The following is a 19,313-nucleotide window of genomic DNA, read 5'->3' on the forward strand; positions in this document are numbered from 1 at the left end:
GCCATCGTGGCCTTGCCCAGCCCCTTCCCCTCTCCCAGCTCCGCTCCCACTCTCACTGCCATCCTCGGAGTCGCGGGTTTCGGGGGCCCGGATCAGAAAAGAGGCTCAGCACAGGGCTTTAGCACCGCTGTTAATCCCCAGTCTGGCCGGGAGCTTCCGCAGCACGGAGGCAAGGGGAGGACGAGAGGGAGGAAACGGGCCCGGAGTGGGGGGTTGCCTTCCGTTCAGCCACAGCCCTGCTTCCCAGGGCAATATCTGCCGCCAGAGCCTCCGGTTTGGGCCGCATGCCGACGGGGGCGAAGCGGGCGGGAGCACCGGCTCTGCCCCGCGGAGGCTGCGCTGCCCGAGCGCGGTTCGGCCCCGTTACGCCCTTCGCTCCGTCGCTTTGCCCTTCTCCCTGGGCTCTTCTCCAGGCGGAGCCGAGGCCCCTCTGCCCCAACCAGCAGGGATCCTCCTGGAGTCCGGCATGTTTCTGCGCTAAACGCGATCAGAAAGAGCCGTTCTGGCAAAAAAAAAAAAAAAAGCAAAAAAAAGGTCCCGCGTGGTGACACAACTTGTTCTAGGAAAACATTTCCCCCTTTTTCTTTTTTTTTCCTGGCACGGCTTACGGCAATTTCCTGCGCTGAGTAAGCGATCAGGGCGAGAGAACTTGGGGAGCGACGGTGGCCGCACGCGGAGTCTGCTGCTGCGTCAGGTCCCAGCAGGATGCTCTTTCACCTTCCTGGCAGGATCGCTGCGCCGCTTAACCCCGCCAGCGTCGACCGAGCCGTAGCGTAAACCTCCGGCAGCCGCTCGGCAGGAAGCAGGCTGCCGAGACGTTCCCCTCGTTTTAATTACGCCGCTTTAAGTTTGCACCTTACGTAACGCGGGCCCGCGCCGCGTTCGCTTGCGTGCGAGCATCGCGTCCCCTGTTTTCGTGTGCTTGACTTGTGCTGGAGACGGATCCTCCCGGCGACGGCTCCGACCCCACGTTTTTGCTCTCGGCAGGGGCAGGAAAGCGCTCTCCGCTTCTCCGGCGTGTTTCCTAGCTCCTCCGCGTTACTTCTATCAAGACTCGTCTGTCCTACTTTCTCTGGAGGAGTCTTTAGCTGGCTGAGGAGCTGTTATCGCACGGGCTGAGAAAGGAGGGAGAGCAAAGGTTTCTTTGGGCTTATTTTTGTGAGCCTCCGGAGATGCCCGCTGCGGGCGCAATTCCCTGATCTCTCTGTCCCGGGCTTCCCGTCGGGCTCCGCAAGTCACGGATTCGGGCGCTCGGGGTGCCCCGGCACCGAGCTACCCCCGGCAGGGACGTCTGAACACCCTGGGCAATTCGGGTCTCGGGTGTTAAGGGTCCCGTTTCCCGCACGTAAGTGCTAATAAATGTGCGGGAGCGTGCGAGGAAGCAGCGCCCGCGGTGACGGCTGGCTGCGGCGCGACGGCGGCCCGGGGACCCGGAGCACCCAACCGACCGGTGAACAGCTGAGCAGCATCAGCAGGGGAGACAGATGTAACATGTTGGCTGAGATTCTCCTGGGAAGCGGGATAATCCCGTCCGGAGTTTCCTAAGGCAAAGCGGCTCCCACCGCTCTGGCAATGCCGCATCCTGCAAGCGGCGGGGCCGCGGGGTGAGGGCACGGCGGCTCCCCGCCGGCTTGGCGGCCGAGGCTCTTCGCTTCCCCTGCTCGGCTCTTGCTTCGTTATCACCAGCTGCTTTATCAGCCCCGAACGAACGCTGTTGGGGTGGGGGACGGGGAGGGGGCAGGTAGCAGGAAAACAAAGCAAAACAAGACTTTTTGGGTTGGACCAAAAGGATTTTGTTCCTTTCTTCCTCCGGTGCTTGGGAATTGCTAGAAGTTTTAAAGAGCGATGTACAGCAGGCTCAGAAAAATCCTAGGAGAAACGCGGGCCATCCCTGCCTGAAATCCCCTGGGCCGGAGGCTAAACGCTGGGGAAACGACGGCTGTTTCTGGGAGGAGAAGTGCTACCCAGGGGGACCGTCTGGTGACGCAGAGCAAAGCCGGAGCTCCCGACACACCCATTGCACAAGGGCAGTTTGTCCTATCGACCAGTTCAGCCCTGTGTCACCAGTGCATCCATTGCTGCCTGGCAATGTGTTTGCAGGTTCTTTCTGAAAATCCCGCATGCCCTAGGACTTGGTCCTGGTGATCTAGGTGCCTCAGGTCCTGCTGGTGCCCTTGGGCACAGCTGCCTGCTTGAGATGCTTGAAGCAGATGTTCCTCTTCCCACCGCATTAGTGGGATCTGATCTTTTGGGCATCTACGATGATCCCTCAAACCCACAGAATAGTTGAAGGTGAAAGGGACCTCAGGAGATCATCTGGTCTAACTTCACTACTCAAAGCAGGGGCAGCTAGAGCTGGTTGCCCAGGACCATGTCCAGTCAGGTTTTGTAGATCTCCAAGGATGGAGGCTCCATAGCTTCCCTGGGCAACCAGAACTGGACACAACCCTCCAGATGTGGCCTCACCAGGGCTAAGCAGAGGGGAAGGATCACCTCCCTTGACCTGCTGGCAATGCTCTTCCTAACATAGCCCTGGATACTGTTGGCCTTCTTTGCAACAAGGGTGCACTGCAGGCCAGTGTTCAACTTGTTGTGCCCCTGGACCCCCAGGTCCTTCTCAAAAAGCTGCTTTCCAGGTAGTCAGCACCTACATGTACCGTGGGTTGTTCCTCTCCAGGGGCAGGACTTTGCATTTCACCGCTTTGAACTTCATGAGGTTCTTCTCTCCCCATTCCTCCAGCCTGTCAAGTCCCTCTGAATGGCAGCACAACCATCTGGTGTACCAGCCACTCCTCCCAGTTTTGTGTCATTGTGAACTTGCTGAGGGTGCCTTCAGACCCATCATGCAGGTCGTTATGAAGATATTCAACAATACTGGCCCCAACAGCAGCCCCTGGTGGGCACAACTGGCCTCCAGATAGACTTGTGCCTCTGGTCTCAGAATAAATAGCAACCTTCTACATGTGACTTGTCTTTGATAAGGATGTGAGTACTTGCAAAACCATGATGGACCCTTCTGCAGGAAACTTGACCTTGTGAGTTCCCATGCCTCTAGAGTGATTTGTTCTTGGCAATACCAAGTGCCAGCAGAACAGTTGAAGTCACTGGGAGCACTGGGAGAATCAGACTGCCGTGTGTCAGCTGGGCACCTGAAACACGGTTCATCTTGAGTGAGTGACCACTTTGTAAACGTGAGTCTTCCCGGTGCTAGAGAGCCTGACGGTCCAGAGCCCGGCTGAAAGCTGCCTGGCGTGGGCGGGTGGGCAGAGAGTTGTGAAGAACTCATGTTTTGTTATTAATTTGCCATTTCTTGGATTTGCACCGGGTTTCGGGTTCGGGTACAGTTTTGCCGGTTTGCTTTTTCGGTTTGGTTTTGCTTTGTTTTGTTGCTCTGCGACAGCACATCCCACGGCCTCCGTGGCCGGTGAGGGGCTCGATACACCGGCCCTGCCTTGCGCACGTGCCCTGAGCAGGCAGACGGGCCCTCTCCGCTCCCACGTCTGTCAGTGCCACGGGTGAGACCGGCGGGTTAAGCCTGTCTGACAGATTTGGTGCAGCTTAGTGTGCGTGTAAATGCACACTAACATCGGGTCCACGCTCTCCTCGCTTTCTGAGGGAGTTGCCACGATCTGTAAATTCGTCCAGGGAGCCCTTGTTGGTGCACCTCCGGATCGAGACGCCAGTGTCTGGTGTGCAGCGTATTCCTGGTCTAACGATGGGCTGAGGGAGCCCACCGGGTCCGCTCCACGCGCAGTTCCGTGTGCTCCTGCTGGTGCCTGGCCTCTGCACTGAATCGCGCAGCCGGGCTCCAGCCCTGGTGCCACGCTCGAGCCCTGGTGCCACGCTCGAGCCCTGGTGCCACGCTCCAGCCCTGGTGCCACGCTCGAGCCCTGGTGCCACGCTCGCTCTGTCTGTGGCCATTAGCTTCAGGCTATGTCACCCTCTGGCCAACCACAGGATTTCTGCCCCCAAAAGCCCTCTTCCACCTTATCTATACCCTAGCCCTTGCACTCTTGAGCTGATGGTCCCCTGGACCCCCTCTGCCTCCACTCACTGCGTGTGCTGGGCTCGTGTCCACCCCGGCCCTCCGAAGAGCCCTTCTAAGTGCCCGGGACTCCTGTAGGGTCTCAGGACTCTGCTCCGCTCTTTTCCTCGGGCTGCACTTTCCGTCTGTGGCACCCGAGACGTTGCTTCTGCTCCGCTTGCCCTGCAGCCAGGCGCGCTCACCTCCGTCCCGGGCTACTCGCCCCGCAGGCAGAAAACCCGCGCGGAGCGGGGCCGCCGGAAAACAGTCCTGTCGGAAACAGGACGAGTAATCAAAATTAGCGGCAGCCCGTTATCTCCGGTGGCACTGAGCAGCTCTGCCAAGAACTGGGGCCGAACGAACGACGAACCGACGGAGCAGAGCGTCAGGAGCTGCTCGGGGGCCGCAGGGGCGCGAAACGCGCCGGAGCCCGCGCGCGAGCGGCGGCCGGCTTGGAGCAGCGGCGGTTCGCAGCCGGAGGGCTCCTTCCAAGCCTGCTCCCTGCAGCGTTGGGTGCTGCTTCTCCTTCCGTCACTGGAGGGAGCTGCCCCGTCTTTCATTTCGGCTCCAGAATATGGCACTAAGGTGTATTTAAGATACTTGTTTAAAATGAATGAGTTGGGGGATTCGGGGAGTATATCAGGTGGGGACGGAGTCCCAGGACTTGTTTCTTCTGCAAATGGATCGTTTACAGAAGCCGGTGAAGCTGCTTGTGCCTTGGGACTCGATAAACACGTGTCACGGCATCGTCATTCACAAGCTTGGGAGAACAGAACAGGCTGAGACCAAGAGGCAGAAGAGAGCAGCAGGTCTAGGTCCCGGGCTAGGCAGAAACCAGCGCGTTTGGCTAATCTGCAGCCTTGCCCAAGGTGGCGGTTTGCAACGGGCTCCGCGGCGGCCGGCGCCGGGGCCGGGGCCGAGGGGCGGTGCGTTGGGGTGGGCCTCGCTAGGGCTCTTTCTGCAGGCGCTGAAGATCAAACGCGCATCCAGAGAGCGAAGCCGTATTCTGCCAAAACCCAGGAATCTGTCGAAGGGTGGATACGGTGTACCTGCTTCCCCACTTTTTGTCTCATGCGTAAAATAAATGCTTTAGTCTAGTCACATTAGTGGGACTAAACAAGTTTTGAGTGAAGCAAATAGAACATCCTAAAACTCTATTTCCAAATACAAGCGGGAGTAGGGAAAATTCAGGGCAGGGCATAACGGGCTGTTTGTGCAGATGTTCTTCTGGCTGTGGTTAATCCCAGGACTTTCCCTAGGGAAGAAGGAAGGACACAGGATCCGGGGGAGGCAGGCCTCATCTAAGTATCGGACTGGGTCAGTTATTTGTACTGTTTATACTATTTATACTGTTACTTTGTGGGACTGCTATATTTGCTCTCATCTCTGTTTCTAAATTCAGCCTTTGAAAACCCAGATTTCCTTTCTTCAATTTTTAGTCATCCTAGAAATAAGCTAGGCTTTTCCCTACCTGGATGAGCCTTTGTCTCCCCATTTTATGTTGTACAGTAAAGTAAATAAGAGCTTGCCATTTTCTCCAGCTTCAATTTCAGCTGGAAAGAGATCAGTGCACCTCTGGAGTTTACCTGATGAGCAAGTCATCTTCATTAAGGCTTCTGAGAGAAATTAAGCGATCAGTGGATCTAAAGATGTAATTGTTTCCCACAAGCAGTAACAGATACTTTGGGAGATGAGATTACTGGGCAAATGCAACATAAACAGGCAAAAGGCTATTCCCTTCTGTGTCTTTTCCTGAACAAAAAGGAGTTAAATCAATTTACGTAATCCTGACCTCAGCCTTTGCTCTTACTCATTAAGTTTGTGAATACTTCCATAGCACAAGGTTTTCCAACATGTTATCTGTGCATCAGGGAGTTATTACTCAGAAAAAAAAAGAAGTCTGCAAAAAGGGATTGAGAAACACCAACTCATTGTCTTGCTACACCAGAGCCAGCATTTCAGAGGAAAATGCACTAGTCCCTACCTTTATACCTTCTGGAGACTGAAAACCACTTCTGGGGGCTATAGCAGGGACAGCTGTCTCAGAGAGGTCCATAGGGCTACAGCTAAAAATTCAGGCCAGAAGGAAATATTATGCTCTGGTCCAATAACCAATAAACTAAGTTTTCAAATCAGGAATGGGGCAAGGATTCTAATGTGATTTGCACCGGTAAATCATCAAGCAAATAATCCAGCCAGGATATTTACAGGCTTGTTTTTATTAAAAGACATCTTCAGAAAAGATATTTTAGTACAAAAAAAGTTTAAAATACACAAACTACTTTTTTTTTCCAGAGCCAACGTTTATAAATTACACCACATTGTTATTAACACTGCATTTAAATATATAGTAACAAATTAAAACAGGAAATTCATCAAAAAGATCCAACATCCTACAAATGACTATTTACAATATTTAGCAGCTAGGAGCTCTAGCACAGTAGTCAATATGACTTCAATAGGGCAGGATGCTTGGGAATCCCCAAGATGGAAGCTTGGCCTGTAACAGTTTTCAGTGATCTGTTTTGCCCACATCTCCCCAGAAAGCCTCCTCTTACACCCGCTCCGAAGGTAAAAGCTATGCTGCATTTCAGGACATGCACATGAGAAGTCAGCGGTGTTCTTGCAGAGAAACCTCGCCGTACCCTGGCCCTTTAAAGCCAATTCATTTCAGGTCACTCTAGAGGGACAGTGCTACCCGCTCTGCAAAGGATGGGGACTCTTTCTGGAGAAGGCAAACCTCCAGGCTTTAAGGAGATTCATGGCTGCAGCCAACTCAGAAGATCAGGCTGGAGAGACAAGGCTGGTCTTGCCCAGGGTCAGAACTGCTCCGTACCTCTGCTGTCCTAGAGCTCATCCTAGCCATGCTCAGCAGCAGTAATGGGCTCCAGGCAGAGCTCAAGAGTCAGACTGCAACCAGAAAGGCTCTCCAGTATCTCTTCTGGTCCCTGTGTAATCCACAGTGGGATCTCACTCGTTTCTTGGAACAGAAGGAATTTTCCCTGCTCTTGGCAAATTCCAGCACAGCCACAAATACATGGCTTTGAAGCCTTAGAGGGCAGGGAAGTCAAGTGAGCCTTAGGTCCCCAAAGTGTCTTTCCCACTGAAACTCATGTTCTTACCGGGTTTAAATCACTGGAGTGAGGGTTGGGCAGCAAATACAGAACTGAGATGTCAGGTGCTCATTGCCTCCACAGCAGTGGCAGGAGGAAGGAGGGCCTGGGGGGACATTCAGAGGAAAGTATGTACAACTTGATTTGGGAACAACGGTGAGAGATGGGACACCAAAGCCCAGTACCCAACTGTTCTGGCCAGGGCAGCAAAACACTTCCATGTACCTCCCTCTCCCCTGGCCTCAGCACTCAGTTGAGCTGATCAACACCAACACAGAAGTATTCAGGCAGGACAGAAAGCACCAGATGCCTTTAACTCACTGCAGCGGCACGAGGCAGGTTTGAAGACTCCTGCTTCTCCCTGCTGGCAGTTCCTCTTCTGGTTTGAGAGCTCTCATCCATCAGTTTCAGCAGCACAAAGCTGTTTTACCTACAGTGAGAAGCTGATAACCGCACTGTGCCATGCCACAGTCACTGCCCACTAAAGGGCCACTAGCAAGAGAAATGATCCTCTGTGGACTTCCTGGGGAGGGTAGGTTTATTTTCTGTAAACACCAAGTGATGGAGCTCGTATCTGTGCTCCTCAGAGAAGAAGGTCAAGTCTGAAATGGCAGCTTTAGGATTCTGCTTCCAGCTCTGTGGGTTGGATTTTCATGGTGGTTGACTTCAGAGGGTAGTACCTCCCCTTCCATGTCTTCCAGAAGATGCCTTGTTTGCGCTCGTGCCTCTGGCGGGGAATGGAGCGGAAATACTTCCCATTGAGGTTGGCATGGCCACAGGTACTGAACCACCAGCCACCTACCAAGGCAATGCAGAGGCAGGTTTAATCCACAGCACTTCCAGACAGAAAAGAAAACCGGGTTTAAGGTAGCTGCCGCCCACATCTCCCCCACTCTCTAGTGCTTTGGGAAGTTAAAAGATGACGTTGCACACATTTGGGAATTCCCACACACTAGAAATCTTTGCACCGACTTCGTAGCAGCTCAGGCCTAGACTGAGCCCTGTTTGTAGATCCCTGCTGCTCTTTTGCTTGCATGCAAAAACCAACCAATCCCTTCAGCAGCCCCATCTCAGGCTTTTGGGCTGGCCTCTGCTTTTCTTGAAAGGTTTCCAAGCAAGGTGGCAGCTAGCAAAACTGTTAGGAAGACAGATCTTGACCTGTGCATCTGAACCACAAACTTCCCTTGGTTTCTGCTTATTTCCAGTTCCCTGCATGGCTCCTCCCCAAGATTCTTCCTGCAGGTTTTCCAGGGAAACGGGGAACAAGCCAGGCTCAACACCAAAGGGGTCTAGTGTAGCAGTGCTCCTGTCCCAGTCCACCCAGTCCTTTCGCCTGCAGGCTCTGCCCTTGTGCTCATGAACAGCACTGAACAACGGAGGGTAGAAGGGAAGGCACACGTCCCCCGCTTGGAAAGGAAGAGAGTTTACTGACCTGACAGGTGTTTGGCACAGTTTGTGTCAGCTTTGAGATCGTGGTCACGATCTCGAGTGGAGAAGGGCAGCTGCCTGAAGTCCCCAACAGCATTTTCCAGTTCTCCAGACAGAGGTCCCAGCAGGTTGAGCGTGTAGGCTGTGCTCTCTCCACCAAGGCTGAAAACAAACTGTACCACCTGGGAATTTCCCTCCCAGTCTTCCAGCTCAATCAAGAGATTGTGTCTTCCCTCTTGGACAAGGTGATGTATTTTCTCCAGGCCCAGCCAGAAGTCACCTGAAACACAAGACAGTTAGCATTGGTTGCAGATCCACAAACATGCTGTGCAAAGCAGAGGAGAAGGCTGCTTCAGAGATAGGCAGGACCCTAAATAGGACAACCCTGGACACTCCAGCATTCGGACTTTGGCACCTACAGCAAAAGTCAGAAAGAGCAAGGACACTTGGTCTGTGAAAAGTGTCCTCCCCCTCCTCATCCCAACACTGTGCTGTGGTGGGTAGAGATCTCCAGGGGCCAGCAAGAGGGAACATCTTGTGCTGTATTGAGATATCACTTATCCCATGATAAGACAACAGACGCCATCATCCACCTACCATGAAGGTCTCCAAAGCCATTCTTATAGGCGTCCCAAAGTTGGTCAAAGTCCACAGAGCCATCTCTACGCCTCTGGATCACTGTCCAGCCACCTTCTGCGGGAGCAGAGAATTTGGTCATTTCAGGACTACAATTTGCAAGACCACTGTGCAAAGCCTGGCAGGATACACAGCCTCTCCACCGCTTTACCTGCTGTTATGTCGCAGTAGACCTTGAAGGGCTGAGACCCAGAGGGCTGGACCTGGAAAACCCCGCTGCTCTGCTGCCCTTCCAGGAAGAGCTGCTGGCAATTCTCCGGGAGCTCTGCGGAAGGAAAGAGAAGGCGGTTAAGACGACAGCCCCGGGTCTCGCTTCCTCAGCGGGTTACTCCTGTCGCAACCCCAGCGCTTCGACCCCGGGCACGAGCCCGGCCGGATGCGCGCGCCGGTCACCGCGGATCCGCGGACATCAGCGCAGTTAAAACGCTAGCGCTGCGGTGTTTTCCAGTTTACCCAAATCCAGCTTCTCGGGCGCCTGTCCAAGGCAGAAGCTGGGCGGCAGGCCAGGGTCTGGTGACCCGGGATCGGAGAGCACGGAGAAGCCCCGCGAGCTTTCCAGCTCCCTCCGCGCCAGCCGCGGGCGGGCAGCAGCCCGCTTCGCAACGGCCGCGCGCCGGGGGCGGCCTCGAGCCTTCCCCCACCTCACCCCCGAACAGCAGGGCCGTCTCCCGGGGCCAGAAGGAAACCGCAAAGCGAGTCTCGGAGTCGGCAACGCCGCCGGCCAGCCGTTCGGCACGCGACTCCCCGGCTCCCGGTCCGAGCCGGCCGTCGCTCGAGCCCTCCGGAGGCGACCCGGAGGCAGGGGGCCAAGCGGAGCCGCGCTGAGCGGGCCTGGGGCAGGCAGGACCCCCCCCCCCACACACACACACCCCCCCCCCATCCCACCCCGGAGGGCCCGCGGCTCGATGCACAGAGCCGGCGGAGGATGCGCCCGGGGGGGGGGGTTTAGCTGCGCGGTGGCGTCAAGTGGCGCTTTGTCTGCGGGGGGACAGGTGCCCCCGGCCCCAGACAAAAGCCGGCCTGTTCTCCTCCCTGTTCTCCTCCCTGCAGGATTCCGGCTGCTCCCGAAAAAGGGGGGGGGGGAGGAGGGGGGGGAGTGTCCCCCATGGGTCACCGTGACCGGGTGCCCCAGGGCCACGTGGGGCTGTGGCAAGGGAAAAGGGGGGGGGTGCTCTCAGGGGCCAGGCCTGGGCATGGTTTGGGGTCAAAGCGGGGGAAAATGGGGCTTTGGGGGGGGGGGAAGGGAAGGGGGAGAGCAGCCCCCCCCCGTCTCCTCCCTCCCCCCCCCCAGCTGCCTCCTTTGCCCGAGGCGCCGCCACTGGGGGAAAGGTCGGCGGCGGGGGAGGGGCTGGGAGCCGCCACCTTTCACCCACTTCCCTCTCGGCCTCCCCCCCCCCCCCCCCACGGGCCTCCACCCCGGGCCTCCCTCCCCGCCCCCCCCCCCCCCACGGGCCTCCACACCGGGCCTCCCCCCTCCCCACCACGGCCTCCCCGGGAGGAACTCATCCCCCCCATTTGGCTGTGGCCGGCCCCACCGGAGCCCACCAGCCCCGTCGGGGAGAGTGGGGTGTCCCCCCACCCCCCCAAATCCCCTTCCCCCCCTCCCACCCCCCCCCCCCCCGTGCCAAATCCCCTCCCCGCTGCCGGGCCAGGGGCCGGGCCGGGATGGCAGGTGCCGAACCGGGCCCGAGCGGGGCCGGCTGCTCTCAGCCTACTTCCGTGGCACCCACGGACGCAAAACTAGGTGCCCCCCCCCCCCGAGGTGCCCCTCCCAGAGGTCGGAGAATCCCTTCTCCCGGCGCTTCCCTCCTGCTTCCGCCTTATCTCGGAGCGGCTGCTGGGACGGTGCCCGGGCGCCCTTGCTGATGCGCAGCTCTGCCACGCGGCCCTGGCGTGCACAAGCCGGCCCCGCTCCCCGCTCGGTTTATTTTCCTTTTCTGGGCTCCGGCCAAGCTCCCAGCTCTCTTATCTCTTGTGTTTTCCCGGTGCTAGCAGGGACTTTCAAGCAGCTGAACGAGATGCAGCTGCTCGAACAGCCCCCGCTCAGTGTTTTTCTTCGAGGAACACGCTCGCTAGTTCCAGTTCGCGTCGCGCATCCGTACGGCACCAGCCGAACAGCAAGCGCTGGGGGCCGCTCGGCCCGGGGTGTCTGTCTGCCCCCTCCCCCTGAATTTAGCCAGGCAAGGGCTCACATCAGCAAGGCTTCCTGGAGCTGCCCCGGGGCATGGCACCCTATCTACCGAACGAGAGCCGCGAGAGGTGCCCAACGCGGGATTAACCCCGCGCCTGGCTGCGCCTTACTTCCTCCGCCCGGGAGCCGCTCGCGTCGCCTCCTCCTCCTCGCCCTCCCCAGCCCCCTTATTTCGGAGCGTCCCAGCGCCGCGGGGGGAGCGGGGCTTTACCCTTCCCCTACTCGGCCGGCTGCCAGACAGCACAGGCTCTGCCTAAAGACGTGATCCTCTTTCTGCAAGTGATTAAACCTTTCGCTCTCTGCAGGCTGCGTCAAGCCTTCAACTTTCACATGCTTGGCCCAGTGCCATCTCTGGCCTGGAAAAAAAAAAAACACCCTTGTGTTTCACTGGATGCAAATAAAAGGGTCTTTCTGAAAAGGCTGCTGGAAGAGGTCACTGCCGTTCCCCGGGGCCGTGCCGGCGCGTTCCCGACAACGGGCAGGGAGCAGCCTCCGGCACAAGCCTTCCCCGCTATTGCCAGCTGTGGCTGCAGCCCGCAAGCCACCCAGGCGGGGGGCACGGGGCTGGCCCCACGACGGGTGCTCGGTGCTTTAAGACCTGCCAGAAAAACCTCATTCGACTTGGTAATGAGAGGAAGCCAATTTGTTTTCTTTCCTCGATATCAACATCGGGGATTAGGGAAGAGAGGGGGAGCTCACAGCTTGGCCTAGCAGGGTGGAAGCGCTGATCCTGCGGAGCCGGGATGGCCCGGCTCGCTGCGGACGCTCCGGGTTGCCCATCGGATGGGTCTGCATGGGACACGGACAGCACGGCACGAGAAGGTACTGAAAACTCACACTCTCCCTCTGCAGCCGCTCGCTGCAGAGACCGGCGAAGACCCTAGCCCATGCCCAGGTACCCGGCTTTCAGCGTAACCCAGGTCTGAGTAGAGCAGCACAAGGGCAACCGCTGGGAGAAGCTTGGGGAGAAACAATTCTCAGACAGTTCTCCAGCTTGCCAGACACTGCTCTGGCCTACAGAAACCTCACCACAGCCCCGTGAAGGCTGGCCAGCCCCACCGAGCTGAGCACCACGAGGATTTTGGAGCACTATGTTCCACCTCTCTCCTTATCTGCATTGACTCTGTGGCTCTTTGTTCTGCCAATGCAGCTTTCAGGCACCACGATGACAGCTCTGGGCAGCACATACAAACAACCATGTGTTTCCCTGTAGCTATCCCCGAGTTAAGCCCTGGGCAGGATTTCCCTGCACCTCCTCACCCTACTCAGTTTCTGTTTGGCTCGAACTGGACATCCCCAGACAGCTGCACAGACGCTTCCCTGGCCACCAGAGCCAGCGCTGTGATTTAGCTGACATAACATGACAGCAGCTGCTCCTGGCCAGTGAACCCAGAGGGAATGCAAGTTCCTGTCTGGGAGAGAGGCTGCAGGGTGTAGCACAGCTGGAGACAACCACGGAGCCACTAGCTCTGGGCTGCTCCGCTCCCCCTTCACTCTACAGGAGCTTCTCCATCCCACTTGCCAAAGAAGATGCTCCAGTCAGAGCCAGAGGCTCCGGACGCAAATAACCACTTCCCCGTTCTGGCACAGGTTTCCCAGGACTGCACGTCTCCATGCCTTCACTCTCCAGGTGTTTGCTGGAGCTAAGTGTCCTTTCTCCAAGGACAGCGAGAGCTGGGATACTTGTCTCCCCAGGTACAGGGCCCAAGCATGCACCAAGGCAGACAGATGCATTAGGATCTAGCTATCTGCTCATGGTCCAGCACACCCTTTCCGTCCTCTGGGAGGGCACACACTGAGGGGCAGTTTGTGTCTGACAGAAGTAAGGACAGCGAACAAGACCTATCTGCAGAGAGCAGAGATCCTCCTTTCCTTCCACCATTCAGCCCCCGCACACCTGCCAGTCCCAATCCTCTCTGGGAAATACCTTCTAGCAGAATGTCTTTGTTTTTGACTGCATTCTTGATGTCAGGCAGAAAAATCCCTCTTAAATCCTTAAACTCCCATTGGGCCAATACTGTTCCAGAAGGATTGATCCTGCCCATGCTCCAGCTCTCCCCACTTCTGGCCAAACTCCCAAGCCCTGGTCTTGCAAGCAAATCTCACATCCTGAATCAGGACAACTGAACCATTTGTTTCTGGACTGTTCAAATTGCTGCTGGTTTGATCCAGCAAGGAAAAGCAGGGTGGCACGTGCAGATACTCACTCAGGGGCAGCACAGACTCCACACTAGCGTTCTGGCTTTGGTTGGTGTGGCTGAGGCTTTTCTTCAAGTTTATTTTCCACTTTGGAGACTGAGTTTTGTTGTCTTTCAGATGTAAAGGGATCAGTAGATTGACCTGAGGTTAAAAAAAAAGGGGGGGCAAGTCAGAACAGTTTTAGCTCCGCTCAGGAGAGCTGTTTGGCCAAAGCTTCAGCCACTCCCCTGTGACCAAGGTGATGCTACAGCGGTCAGACCAGAGCTAGGGCTGAAACTAGCCAGAAAGCTCATGAAATAGGAGGCATCTGAGGCTGGCAAAGCCAGGAGTGACTGTTTTTTCACATCCATGCTAATGAGTTTATTCTGCAGATAAACCAAAACGCAACAGCCCAGCGAGGCTCGGTTCCCACACACTAATTCCTCACATTTCATTGCCTAAAGCCTCAAGAAGTTCCCAGTTTCAGCCTTTCGTTACTCCTGCAGCAACACTGCAGCGCAGGGACTGCCCAAGACACTGAGGCTGTGCCTCTTGCAGAGCCCTCCAAGGCAGGTAACAGCAGCTCTGTGGCTACTTCTGCCCAAGCCCAGGTGCCAGCTGGGCTGTGAGAAGCTGCATGGGGCTGGGGTCCCAAAGGCCCACGGCATGCAGGACAGGGCTGCTGTCCCCCCATGCCACGGGCACCATGCTGCAGAGCAAGGCAGGCGCTCACCTTGCTCTGCAAGCTTTTGATCTGCAGATTCTGCTTGTCCAGCTTGTACTGCTGCTGCTTGATCTTCTGCAAGAGCTCCTCGATGCGCGAGTTCTGCGCGTCCATCAGGGTCTGCGAGGGAGACGGGGGGCAGGAAAGAGAGGTGAATCCTGCAGCCCCACCTGCAACCGCCCCCCGCCCCAGCCGGACACTCCCGGTCCCCGCGGGCTGCAGCCGGTGCACTGGGGCTTGGTCCCCCCTGGCCATGCCCAATGCTCCCGGGTGGGTCGGGTCCACACACTGGGGCCACTCCGGTCCCCCCGATCCCCTCCCCACCTGGGTGCTCACCTGCAGCGCACCCAGGTCCTTGGCACTCTGGTTCTCGGAGGGTCGCGCCTGCAGCGCCTGCCGGACGCGGCCCTCCAGCTGCTCCAGCCGGCCCTGGATCTCGGCTTTGTCGGCCGCCACCTCCTCCAGGCGCTGCCGCAGCGCCTCGGAGAGGTTGAAGAGCTGCCGGCCGCGGCCCTCCAGCTCCCGCACGCTGGCCCGCAGCAGCTCGCCCTGCTCCTGCGTCTCCCGGGCTTGGCGCAGCAGCCGCCCCATGGAGGTGTTGTGCGCGCTGAGGCGGCTGCCCAGCTCCCGCATCTGCCCCTTCGTCTTGTCCACATGCTCCTTGAGGCCGTGGCCGAGCTGCAGCAGCCCGTGGGCGATCACGTTCACCTCGTCCCAGGAGGCGAACTGCGCCCGCCGCTCCTTGCTGCTCGCCGCCGCCGCCCGCCGCTCGCCCACGGGCCGCGCCAGCCCCGCTCCCGGCCCCGCTCCCACGGCCACGGCCATGCCCGCCGCGGCGGCGGCGCACAGCACCAGCGCTGCCCCGGCGAGCTGCATGGCGAGCCGGCACCGAGCGCTCGCCCCGCCGCCGCGCCGCCCCTTTTATAGCGGCCCCGGCGCTGCCTCGAGGCGGGGAGGGCCCGGGACCGGCCCGCCCCGCCGCCGCCGCCGCCTCCCTCCCCGCCGCCGCCGCTTTGTTCGCCCCCTTCCCCGGCGCCGCCCCGCTCCCCCCCCCCCCCCCCCCCCCGCTGCCGCCAGCCGATCGCCCCTTGCCCGTTCCAACCCCCCCCCCGCCTCCCCGGACGGCCCCGTCCCCACCGCGCCCCACCGCTTGTCCCCCCTCCCTCCCTTCAGCACAAGCCCTGCGGAGCCCCCAGCCCGGGGGTGCTGCTCAGCCGCGGTGGGGCACCCCAGTCCTCCCGCCGCCTTGGCTCAGGGGCCCCTCAGAGGCCCAGGCCATTCGCCACTGGGTGCTGCTGGCCCCGGGTGGGTGTGTGCTGTAAGCGCAGGGTGCCCTGCGGCCCCCCCCCCCCCCCCCGGCTGCTGGAGGCACTGGAGCGTTTTGCCCGCTCCGGTTGCAGGGTCCCGCCGGGTGCTGCCGGCCCTGGGGCGGGTGCGTGCTGCAGGCACAGGGCTCCAGCACTGCCCAGGAGCTGGCAGAGCCCGGCGGGCTCCCAGCTTGCAGGCGCTCGGAGCCAGCTGCTCCGTGCACCCACGGGGTGAGCAGGGTGCTGTGTTGGGGTGCGGGTTGTTCCCGTGTAGCGCGTGAGCCTGGCCGGTGTCCGGGTGGGAGCGAACGGCTAGCGCAGCCAGTGCACAGTCATTCCCACCTCTGCCGTGCCGAAAGCTCAGGTTTGGGGACGGCTGCTCCTCTAAAGGCTGCCAGTCTTCCAGAGTGCAAAGAATGGCAAAATCCTCCCGCGCCTAAGGATTAAACCATCATCCTTATGCAAAAATGTGCGCCTTATTTCATCTGCGAATATCTGACTTCGGATACCAGCTCTTCCCTCTTGTCTCACTATTTTCCACCAGCTTAAAGAAATTTTCAGTTACTGTTTTTTTTCCCCCATGAAGGAATTCAGGCACCACGACGAAGCCGCTCGCGGCTCTGCTCGGATAGGAACAGATGGAGCCCTTCTGCTCCCTCCCTGCCAGGCGTTTCCTCCCGCTGCCCGGCCGCTTGGGCGGCTCTTTTCGGTACCTCCTTCACAAAGCGCATCCTAGAGCAGCAAGCCGCTCTCTCGCCCGCACCGTCCCCGGGGGCTAAGTCCCCGCTTCTCACCGCCCGCTGTTCCCTGCGCGCATGTCCGGCTCCTGCGGAGCCCGCGCGGGCTGAGGGCTGCACGGGCAGCTCGCGGCCGAGCTCCTCTCCGCGCAGCCCCACGCTGACCGCAGCAGCCGGGCCCCAATCCCGGCCGCGCTGTTTCCAGCCCTACGGCTCAGGCTACGGCCCGGCTGCTCAGCTCTCGGGGCCAACCCTTTTCGTTTTGTCCGAGCGTGCTCAGCAGCGGGATTTGCCCTTCCAGCAGTCCCCGTGCCAGCTGCCGGTGCAGCCAGCAGCGGGCTGACATTCGGATCCGGCTTTCCTTGCCCAGCCCCAGAGCGCTCGCAGCTGAGTTTTGCCAAGGCTGTTTTTGAGATGCACCATTTAACTGTGGCTTTACAGAGCTAATTTTCAAGCTCGGCTGCTCCCGTGGCACCCAGCCTTGCGCAGGTTTATGTGTGCACATGTTTCCATCAGCCAGACTGGTTTTCCTGTGCCTGAGCAGGTAGCTAATATTCAGGCTTTCCCATGCGTTCCCTTTGGGAGGATAAAAAAATCTGCTGCAGTGAGTGAAGCATCTCTTTGGTGTAGCTGTGATCATGCACAGAGGTATAGGAGGCTCCTTAGGAGCAAACACCGGCAGCTTCTTGCTCTGCTGGCCCTGGGCCCGTCTCCCAGCCGCGCTCACAAGCTGCTTCTCGCGGAAGGGGCGAGTGAGAGGCTGAGGCTTCGCGGTGCCCCAACCGCGCAGGGAGGAGTTACAGGGGCAGGAGGTGGGGAAGGAGGAATTTGGGAAACAGCCTGCCCTTCGGACCAGCACTGCAGCCCGAGAGCCCCCCTTTTCCCTGCTCTGGCGTTGGTTTCTCATTTATTCCACAGTCAGAACTATTTTCCAAATGAGGAAAAAAGAAAAGAATGGAAAAAAAAATCATGGATAGGAAATAAAAAGCGCTGAAGGTGGGGGGGGACAACAAAAAGTTGCAGATTGCTGTCATTGCCTCTTCTGGTGGAGCTGGGAGGTTTGCAGCAGGCCCTCTGCGCTGCTGCTGTCGCGTGGGGGGACCCGGGGACACGTCAGGCATGGGGACACGACAGCTCATGGTGCTGGGGAGGGCGGCTGGCGGGGTCGCCCCGCTGCAGGGTGGGCAAGGCTGAGCCAGCGCCGCGGCACCACCAGGCTCCCCTGCCCCGAGGGGCAGCGCGAGGAGATGGGGCAAGAGACAGAGGCCTCCAGGTCCTGTTAGATGTTGCACAGGTAGGTGATGGGCACCCTACCACACAGGCCGCAGCTTCACCCGTGGGTGCTGGAGGGGCAGCCGCAGCATCCAGGTTTCCAAGCTCTGCTGCCGGGTGTCACCCCTAGGCAGCATTTCTGGGCCAGCCAACAGCACCGATCCCTGCTGAAAATTCCCAGAGAGGATTTCCCCCCGCCCCCAGAAAACGTGAAAAATTCTTTCATCTTTTTATCTTGTTGCTGCATTTTTTTGGCATCCCAGAAAAATGACAGCTGGCAGGAGCCGCGCCGGGAGAGCAAGAGGTTGGAGTGCCCACGCTGGATTCCCAGCGGCGTCTCGAGAGCCCTCCAGCCCAGGCAACACAAAACACTCGAGTCACTGGGACAAACAGGGAAACACAGTTTCAAGGGTTGACTATCATTCCGGGTTAAGGACGTCAGGCTAAATGAATCCTCTGTGTTACTCAGCTGCCTGCCCTGGAGTTACCCAACAGCGGTTTGCCCCACGTAGCGGCCTGGGAAACGCCGGGGTTAGGCAGGGTACCGAAGCAAACGTGTTCCCACTAGTTATTTTCTGCGTTGGCAGCGTCTGTGCCGAGACAGGAGAGAGCTCATGTAAGATGCAGAGGCCTGTTCAGAAACCGCATGATTTATGCATTTTACTTTGGATGTATTTTCCTATTGAGACATGTCCAATTTGCCCTGAGAAATATGAATTTTTAACACACGAAAATGAAAACTTCCCCAAGGCACCAGAGCTGTGAATGACCACGGGTTAATGGAAAGGTGTTGTCTGCAGTCAGACGCACTCAAGCTTAAATAGAGCTTAAAATGGACTGTCCAAAGCGGTTTTATCTCGCGGTGCATTTCTCCGTGCTGACTGGGAGCCCGGGTCTGTCCTGCACGGAAACGGGCTTCGGTTTCGGAAATCCCCACGTGTTCCTGGCCGCCTGGCGCCCCGCGATCGGCTCCGCCGCTGGGAGCCCTGGCCGCTGCATCCCTGTGCTGGCCACGGAGCAGGACCCCAGCGCTGGCGCCTGCTCCGGGAACGGGGGCAATGCTGTCCCCTTCCCACAGCCTCGGGGGGGGTGCAAAGGCCTCTCCCCCCTGTGCAGCTGGTCCACCCCAGAGGGGTCCCCACAAGGGTGCTCTCTGCAGAAGGGACCCTACAAGGATGTTGACCCCAGAAGAGACCCTGCAAGGATCCTGTCCCCAGAAGGGACCCTACAAGGATGCTGACCCCAGAAGGGATCCCATAAAGCATGCTGTCCCCAGAAGGGTCCCCACAAGGACCCCTCCTGTCCCCAGAAGGGACCCTACAAGGATGCTGACCCCAGAAGGGTCCCCACAAGGACCGTGTCCCAGCCCTCCAGACCTGGAAGCCTTTGGGACGCCTGAGCACCCCAGGGAGCAGCAAGGTGCCCTGGCCGTGGGACAACCCTAGCCGTGTCTCTGTGTGCTCCAGTGGGGTATGCCCAGTCAGGGTCAACTCCATGGTCCCAGCAGGACCTCGGCGAGAGAAGAGCAGACTCCAGAGCAAGTTATTTTTTTTGGGGGGGAGGGGGTCCCTCTGCAGTCACAGGGTCCCCTCATCCCCATAGCCACCTCCCGCATGGGATCTGAGGGCAGAGGGAGGAGTTCACTTTGCTACGAGATCTTTCATCCCCCGTATTTCTTCTGCTGAAGCAACTTTGGATGAGTC

General features: G+C 58.5%; 1 protein-coding gene across 1 annotated transcript; it reads right to left on the minus strand.

Moving 5' to 3' along the window:
* Nucleotides 1-6,301: 6,301 nt before the first annotated feature.
* ANGPTL4 (angiopoietin like 4) lies at nucleotides 6,302-15,170 on the minus strand. Its single transcript, XM_062596158.1, has 7 exons — nucleotides 14,631-15,170; nucleotides 14,304-14,414; nucleotides 13,600-13,732; nucleotides 9,353-9,466; nucleotides 9,163-9,258; nucleotides 8,570-8,845; nucleotides 6,302-7,935 (listed from the first exon to the last, which is right to left on the minus strand). Exons 1-7 carry the CDS (start codon nucleotides 15,168-15,170, stop codon nucleotides 7,754-7,756), a joined length of 1,452 nt encoding a protein of 483 aa, XP_062452142.1. The 3' UTR covers nucleotides 6,302-7,753.
* Nucleotides 15,171-19,313: the final 4,143 nt, after the last annotated feature.

This window comes from Rhea pennata, chromosome 27 (genome assembly GCF_028389875.1).
Source record: "Rhea pennata isolate bPtePen1 chromosome 27, bPtePen1.pri, whole genome shotgun sequence".
In the NCBI taxonomy this organism is placed as follows: domain Eukaryota; kingdom Metazoa; phylum Chordata; class Aves; order Rheiformes; family Rheidae; genus Rhea; species Rhea pennata.

Coding starts and splice junctions, on each gene's coding strand:
- ANGPTL4 (XM_062596158.1), bottom strand. CDS start 15,170: ATGCAGCTCGCCGGGGCAGCGCTGGTGCTGTGCGCCGCCGCCGCGGCG. Junction 13,733..14,303: donor TCAAAAGCTTGCAGAGCAAG/GTGAGCGCCTGC, acceptor TTTTAACCTCAG/GTCAATCTACTGATCCCTTT. Junction 9,259..9,352: donor CTACTGCGACATAACAGCAG/GTAAAGCGGTGG, acceptor CTGCTCCCGCAG/AAGGTGGCTGGACAGTGATC.